Source organism: Euphorbia lathyris, chromosome 7 (assembly GCF_963576675.1).
Source record: "Euphorbia lathyris chromosome 7, ddEupLath1.1, whole genome shotgun sequence".
Lineage (NCBI taxonomy): Eukaryota > Viridiplantae > Streptophyta > Magnoliopsida > Malpighiales > Euphorbiaceae > Euphorbia > Euphorbia lathyris.
In genome coordinates this window covers 17701573-17709859 of record NC_088916.1, presented here as the reverse complement: position 1 = coordinate 17709859, position 8287 = coordinate 17701573, and the positions used below count along the sequence as shown (strand labels likewise).

The following is an 8287-nucleotide window of genomic DNA, read 5'->3' as shown; positions in this document are numbered from 1 at the left end:
GTTTTGGGCGGGGTACCGGTTGAGGAGTTTTCGGTGTTGGTGCTCATTATCGTCGACGGGAAGGAAAAGGGGGGGGGGGTTGCGATTCTGTTCTGAATCGATAAGAGGAAGGTGATCGGAAAAGAAATTAACGGCGGCGGTGGCCGTGAGGTTGGAGGTGGTGTCGCGGCGACGGCGACGGTGAAGAAGAAAGATAGATGAGGGTTAGGGTCTCTAATACCATGTAATACTATAATTCTCAGTGAGTTGTTATTGATATGAAGTGTCGTATTTATACAGAATACAGTTCACTCTGTAGTGAACAACTATAGTCAACAACTGAGCCTATATTCTAGGCTAGAGATAAATAACAGAATTGATACAGATAAATAATACATAGTCTAATATTATTGGCAGAATCTGGGTAAAAAGGCCATGCAAGAAATCAAATGTAAAGTGTCAGAGATTAATATAAGATATACGAATGGGCCTTTGACTATCAGCTTGAGCTATTGATTAAAACGGTTCCATGACATAAAGTTCAATCATCTAACCAATACTCGTAGCAAAACAAAAGTAATCATCACAAGGTAGGCAATATTTCAAATAGTTTCATTCAGTTTCAGTTATTTTCTTCTGGAAGCTCTGGTGAACATTTCTCTTATGTTTTTAGATTCCGTCTCCACCTTAGCTTTTTTACCACTTCTCTTGGGTTTAACTTCACTTCTCTGATTAACAACATAAAACCAACTCAACATTCAGAAAGATTTCTATCAGATGAGATGATCTACAAACTGACCTATACTAATACTACCCAAGTTCAATGATCATTCTGTAAACATGCTTTTAGAGACAATAATGATATAGCAAGATGAATATCATAACTTGCAATTCACCTATATAAAGAGAACGGTTTACATGGACCTTAATGACCATGTTGAATTTGGTCATTCACCGTTAGATCTAGGTTTATTAGAATCCTAGGATGGAGATTCAAAGCATCCTAAGGTTTGGATTTAATAAGCCTAGATCTAACGGTGAATGACCAAATTCATTTGGTCATTAAGGTCCATGTGAATACTACTGATACGTAAATCAACAAGCTATTACGCTGACCTGAATGATACCGGAAGAAGCTGGGTTATTTTCAACAGCAGTTGGAAAAGTTGCAGCATCTTGAACTCTATTTGTTGCTTCTGTTAAATCTAATCTGCAATTGAATTCCATTTTGGATATTAAAATCAAACCATTACGGAGGAGTTCAATATGCATTATTACTTCCTAACCACATCTAAAAGAGTTGAAAAGTTGAAGCAATACTTCCAATGTTTACACAAAAGCTTCAACCAAGGCTCATCCTTCAAGTATTCCCCTAATATTGTCACAGCATCGGTTACTGCACAAGTAATACATGTGAATTAGTGATGAGCAAGGATTTTCCGGATCTTTTCTTGCATTCAAGGTGGAAAAATGTGGCATTTCCTTTATATTTTCTCTATGAAGGGTTACGCATATAAAGTTTTATTATTATTCTAAGAGTAGAGACAAAAGTTCATCAAAATAACGGGACATTCTCAGTATTGACATCAACGTATGCATATAATAACTCTCTGTCGCAAGGAAAGCAGGTAGTAAGAGTGAACTTCAATGATGGCCATAAAAAATACACTCGGATTTGGCATTGGAACGGGTGAATACTAGGGATATATGATTGACATTTCAATAAAAGTAGCATCCTATTTGCCATGGTTTCCTATGTATTTCATTATCTAATGAAAAAGTAGATGAAAAGAAAAGAAATTAAAGAAGAAAGGTTTGTGTTGCTTCAAGTTACTAACATGTAGCCTTCTCATCTTGAGCAGCATAGTTATTGTCCAATGAGGATAGAGTCTGCTTTAATTGGGATACCTACATATACATTTCATTAAAGACCGTAAGAAACATCTTCCTTGAAGAATTCACATTCACTTGCACGTTGCACCAATATTGCAAGGAAGGATATTAATTCCTAAATCAAATTACAGTAAGTGAAGTACATCAATAAAAAAAAAAAAAAAAAAAGGGCGGCCCGGTCGCATTACGCGTCCCCGCTGAGCGAGGGTCCGGGGAGGGGTCCCACCACAAGGGTGTATTGGGGGCAAGCCTTCCCTTACCAATTTGATTGGCAAGAGGCCGCTCCTAAGACTCGAACCCGTGACCTCTGGTCACACGGCAACAACGTTTTACCGTTGCGCCAAGGCTCGCAACGGTAATGATAAGTAGAAAATGTAGTCAGATAATGATAAGTAGAAATGAGATCAACATATTCTTAAGAAAATGACAAAGCAACAAATTCTTCCTTTCTGCAAGCCAATCTAGCTGGAAGTTTTGCTGCCACATAAGAAAAGCTTTGAGTATATACAAATGAAAAAACAGACCTTGCATAACAACCACGCTAGAACTTTTGAATCATCAAGGCGGAAAATTTTTGAAGAGCCAATTTCTGCATAGAGAGAGGAGGAGAAGAAGATGGTATTAATAAACACTACATACATAAAATGATGTTAAACAATATATAAATACATTTCCATATTAAGCTATTATTGCTTTCTGTCAAATTGAATTTTAGTTCTTATAAACATAGATCTTTGCCAAGTGTATGTGAACATATATTTTGATAAGTATGTCCTAGTCGAATACGATTAGGAACCAACGCATCGAGGGAGGTTTCATTTTCTTCGTAACAAGCTTTCAGTGTGGTCCCGCCAGTACAGCTTGAGGGGGGTGATAAATACTATGTCCTAGTCGAATACGATTAGGAACCACGTGTACTGTCCAAATCGGTTTTGTATTCCTACCTAGTGTTGGTACAGGTCTGGTATAGGTAGTCGGTTTCCTAGTTAGAGTTGGTTTAGGTTTTATCGAATCTGTCTGTGTATATATATTGCTGTGTTTTGTTAATAAAAGTAAGCTTGAATTATTTCCGAAATAGATTGTCTACATATTTAACTGCTCAACTTGTTCTAAAAAAAAAAAAAGGGCGGCCCGGTCGCATTACGCGTCCCCGCTGAGCGAGGGTCCGGGGAGGGGTCCCACCACAAGGGCGTATTGGGGGCAAGCCTTCCCTTGCCAATTTAATTGGCAAGAGGCCGCTCCTAAGACTCGAACCCGTGACCTCTGGTCACACGGCAACAACGTTTTACCGATAAATGAATCTAACAGCTATAACATGCTTGTCTTCTCAATATTCTTAGTTAACAGACAATACGTTCTTAGTTAACAGACAATACGACCAAGTTTCTACTTTGAACCATAGAATATAAGAAAGCCGAAAAGTACCAAAGATGGAAAAAAATCTTCTGTCCGCATTTGTCTATCCCCATCCGTGTCCCTCACACAAAAAGAAAGTCCTAATTTATTTAAAATAACATACTGTGCGGGCCAGGAGTACCCACGCAAATAAATTGGGATTTTTTTTCGTGAGAGGGACAGAGATGAGGATAGGGAAATGGGGAGAGAAGATTATCTTCCACCAAAGATCAGCTGCAAATTGAGATTAACTGAAAAATCCGTCCTTAATAAATAAAAACTAATACAGGTTCAGTTATTCATCAGAACAAACCCACATAGTATAACAGCATTAAGAAAACAACACCTAGATAACACAAGATAATAAAATATACTAAATATTTTACCCTATGGTTTGCACTAGACCAAAAGATATGATTGACAACCTTTGATTTCACAAACCAGGTGCATACACTTCTCTGCAATGGCCATTAAATGACGATACCCAGGATAGCCGTTAACAAAGATTATCTCATCTAATTGTCTGAACTTCCCTGGATCATCCCCCTTCTGCATTTCAGGAGCAAAAAGTTTTACTATAAACAGAAAGTATTATAACATGTGGCAGTATGCCTCAACAACCAGCTCTATATGCATATTTATACAGAGCCACATAGGTGGAAAATTCTAGAGAAACATACAAGTCAGTCTGGTTCCCAGACGCACATATTACTTCAGTTAGCATTTTGCAAGTTGCTTTTATGCTTGAAACAAATACGAGTAAATATTAATCCAAGACTCACGCTCTGGATCCCATGTTAAATAAGAACAAAAATTGAGAAATGCACCTTCATTCTAGCTTCGTCAAAAATAGGCAACAAAATGAAGACAGGATCAACTGGAGTGGCAGAATATAGGCATCCATCTGAAAAAAAGGGAATGAGAGATATAATATGAAAAGGAAACTGATTAATGATTAATCTAGCTGAAGTCAATGGAATGGAAATGAAGAATATACAACAAATTTACAAAATGGGTTATCATTTCTTAAAATATGCCTGCCTCCTTTATTTCGCGAAAATTTTGTAAGTAATTAGTTTACCCTTTATTCTTCTTTCTACCAATTATAACTTATAAGCACAGATAACCGGCTAATCAGTTTAAGATTAGTGCTTTTTTTATGCCTAACAATATAAAATTACCTTCTGTCATAATATTTCAGTTCAGTCAAATGGAGGAATTAAAATTACCAAGATAATTCATCTAAACAATGAAGTGTTTTCCAATATGTAGCACAACCAACATCATATAGTATTTCAAAAATATCCATTGAAAAACTATTTTTGTTCAGACAAAATATCAAATATCAGGTTGTACACATTAAAATATATACTGCTTTGCATTGTAAGATAAATCAAACAGAACGCTGGAATTTTGTGCTGTCCAGCAACTAACAAGGGAAAAAATCATCTAGCACAACCAAATATAAAAATTTTGTGGGTAAAAGAAACAACAGAATTTGCAATGATGAACTTATAAAACTAATGGCATAAGCATTTCAAAAATGCATATCTACCTTCACAAACATAGTCCCCCATAAACCATGACGTGTAAGATTGCTTGAAACAGTGAAGCTCTTGAAGCACTCCATCTACAAGGAGATAGCAAGTTGTCTTCCCTGACAAATAAATAGAACATGTTTTGTGGCGCATTCATGATTAGACTAGCAGCTAACTCTTAATAAATCCATGATAAACAGCAATTTTGTTGAAAAAAAATGAAAGTAGAAAGCCAAGTAGAATAGAACCATCATGTTTGTTTTTGTTACCTGTTTTGGATGTTGGAGTGATAATAAACGGCCTACATCATCTCCAGTTGCATCTACACAATCCAAAAGACTAGGTTCATGTCATGATAAGAGAAATTCGTGAACAGAAAAAAAAAAAAAAATTATAATTAAAAAAAAAAAAGAAGCAAAATGGGTCTTTACTTGGTGCAATGAGAAGATGAGCTTCATTTATGCCTTCCCACCAAGCCATTTCAACCTTCATAAAAAAACCAATGAAGAAATTTCACATGTTATAGAATAGCAAGCAAGAGAGTAAATCATAGAGCAAAGAAACAGGTGTTGATCATTGCATCATCATGACCAATAGCAGCAATTACATAAATAATGAAGAGAATCAGGTTGACCAAATGTGAGGCATAATAATCCACCAATATGGCAGCACAATATAGGCCACGATAGTAACTATAAGAAAAATGAGAGGTACATAGCTGAATCATTTAAATTGAGTGAAGAGGAATCTTCTAGATTCATATTCACCCAATATATGGTTAATAACAAAAAATAATCATAAAAATAACGTTAATGCAGGCAGGCTTGCTAGTTAAAATGCACAAACAACAGTGGCTTTAAATTATGGATGCATAGTCACTTGATCAAGCCAACAAATATAGTAACTTAAGTACTTAAATCTGAAAGAAAGTTGATTATATAATGACTGAAATCTAGATATAATCATATAATGTAATCAGTTTCAAACTATCAAAAACAGTCAAGTCCATGTAATGTTTTTTTCTCAATTCCAGGAAAAGTGGAAACTAGCCCACAATCCAGCATATAATGTTTTTTTTCTCAACTCCAAGCAAAATGGAAACTAATCCAATCCAGCATATGGTTACCGGACATTTAGCAAGTTCATCTCTGTTGCAATTTGTTTTATTACAGCAGCATAAGATATTTTAGAGTTTTAAGGGAAAAGAACACAACTACTCAGGTGATAGAATGGAAGTGTTACGGATATTACTTTTTATATGTTTCACGGACACTCCTCTTTAATAGCGTTTATGAGTTTCGTGTCTTTCTCCATATCCATTTCAGTTTCCGTTTCCATTTGAAGGCTATGCTTTAGAAATATCATTCCACATTATCAACTTCGATGCTCATTTCTGTTTCCGTGCAAAATAGCTTTTTATCTTTTACATACATCAAAATACACCATTCTTACCCATTTCCACTGAAAATGACCATAAAAACTTTTAGCCTTATTCTAATATAGCAAATTGTCCATAACCTATTAAATATTAAGCCAGTTTAATATAGGACAATTAATTAGGTAAGATAACAGATGGCCCAGCATCTAAACAACTGACAATTAAATGATTTACTTCAATTACAATCCAAATTGAAATTAATTCAACAATAGTAATACAAGATAATTACTTGATGAACAAAATTGACCCTTTCTGTAAAATATAAACTTAGAAAAAAATCAACCCTATTGATACCATCACAAGCTAGCTAATAAGATAACCTAGATTAACTCAACAATCGCTCAATAAAGAATTTGTAAAGAAGGGGAGCAAAAGCTAAAAAATAAGACATGAAAATATTCAGAATAGATACATTTTATTTGGCAATTTGCTTTTTCTTTTTGGTTATGCTTCATTCATTCACCCATTGTTGATTTGTTTTTTGTTTTTTTTTTCATGTTACCTTTTTCTTCCTCTCTTTCCCAGAATTTTGAATCAAGTTAATTTCAAACGAATCATAATCTTCTTAAGGTGCACTAGGAGTAAGGTTACTTAAAGCCCTTGAATTTTAATGGTTTTGGCTATCAAGCCCCTAATCATGTATTTATTACAATAAGCCCCTAACAAATTATAAGTAGACACTTCCAGCCCTTTCATAACAGTTAGTTGGAGGGTGGTGAGAAATGCCATGGTGGAATAAGGTCAAAAAATATACCACATTGTACAAAATCATACCATGTTGGAAGAAAGTCGGTTCAACTTTAGACTAGAAATCCCATTGAGGACAAAGACAAAACTAACTAAGCACTATAAACATATTAGAACTAATTGAAGCTTTCATAGAAACAACTTGTTGAATTTCTAGAAATCCAAGAGAAATCACTTTTCACTTCTACCCAAATATACTAAGATCACTACCATCATTTCACATTCCTCTGCCAAAGAAAATCAGTAATACGATAAAACAAACACCCTAAGTATGCACAGAGTGGAAAACCGTTCCGTGTCCAAATTTGTCAGCAATGAAATTAAAATTAGAAATACAGAAGCAACTTGATAAAAAATAAGTGAAACCACACACAATACTGAAATAACAAAGACAAGGTTAAATCTAGAAGAAATGAAGAATGATCGAACCAGAAAACGCCGTTCACGGTACAGAGAAAGACGAGGGCACGAATGTACAAGACGCTGGTCGCCGACTCCCCGATTAAGCGGCTACTCTGATTGGTACACTTGCTCACTCTGTCCAACAATAAAAAGGACTTTTCAAAAACCCATATCTCTATCTACCTTCCCTCTATTCAATGGAAAAATGTACTTCTGCCAATTTTTCACCTCTGCAACCCGGAAGTATGAAATTCTGTTTAGGGTTGAGGATAGAGAAATTACAAGGAAAAAAAGATCAAATTTCATGAAATTAATTTATATTTTCCGCAAATTTGACCAAAGGAAAATGTGCAATTGGGTTCCCGCGTTTTTTGAAGTGGGGAAAGCATTAGGTCGGGTACATTAACCACTGAATTTTAAAATTTTTAAGAACACTCAATTTCAATTCTTAATCTTCTTAATGGTATAATCAACTGAACTTTACATTATTTTAATGTCGATGGTTATTTAATGTCTCAAAACGACCGTTGACGATCTCAAAATAAAAAAGGTGATGTATGGTCTAGTTTGAAGAGAGTAACACTAATCATGAATACGATAAAATCTCGATAAATGCATATCCTTAGGACCAGAAAAAAATATTCATTAAACGAGATTATTTATTTACCGATAAATGAATAAATTATTCATTTATCGATAAATCAATATTTATTATTTTATAGATAATTTTTCATTGTAAAATACATACGTTGTATGTGGTAAGAAATGTGATGGATGTCGAACATCTTTTGAATTATTCTAGAGAAAATGATGCAGTTATGGAATCACCTACAGACGAATAAATTATCCAGTCAATAATGAATAATGATGATGGAAGTGATCCAGAGCTAGATGA

General features: G+C 34.8%; 1 protein-coding gene across 3 annotated transcripts; it reads right to left on the bottom strand.

Annotated features, from left to right (window-relative positions):
• Positions 1 to 251: 251 nt before the first annotated feature.
• On the bottom strand, positions 252 to 7790 carry LOC136235955 (uncharacterized). 3 transcript variants are annotated; one of them, XM_066026077.1, is made up of 11 exons: positions 7420 to 7790; positions 5237 to 5291; positions 5075 to 5127; positions 4823 to 4919; positions 4095 to 4171; positions 3693 to 3816; positions 2397 to 2461; positions 1818 to 1887; positions 1300 to 1375; positions 1096 to 1189; positions 252 to 707 (listed from the first exon to the last, which is right to left on the bottom strand). In XM_066026077.1, exons 2-11 carry the CDS (start codon positions 5283 to 5285, stop codon positions 606 to 608), a joined length of 807 nt encoding a protein of 268 aa, XP_065882149.1. In that variant the 5' UTR covers positions 5286 to 5291; positions 7420 to 7790; the 3' UTR covers positions 252 to 605. The 3 variants fall into 3 exon arrangements, with proteins under 3 accessions (XP_065882149.1, XP_065882151.1, XP_065882150.1); XM_066026079.1 differs by having other exon boundaries at positions 254 to 707; positions 4823 to 4924; positions 5075 to 5144; positions 7420 to 7788; XM_066026078.1 differs by having other exon boundaries at positions 254 to 707; positions 4823 to 4924; positions 7420 to 7788.
• Between the last annotated feature and the right edge of the window lie 497 nt (positions 7791 to 8287).

Bases quoted from the DNA above. Each gene is read 5' to 3' on its own strand.
- LOC136235955 (XM_066026077.1), bottom strand. From the start codon at position 5,285: ATGGCTTGGTGGGAAGGCATAAATGAAGCTCATCTTCTCATTGCACCA. The intron at 2,462-3,692 runs GTTGTCAATCAT...CTCTCTATGCAG, and splicing joins CCTGGTTTGTGAAATCAAAG to AAATTGGCTCTTCAAAAATT. The intron at 708-1,095 runs GTCAGCGTAATA...GTTGTTAATCAG, and splicing joins CTTCTTCCGGTATCATTCAG to AGAAGTGAAGTTAAACCCAA.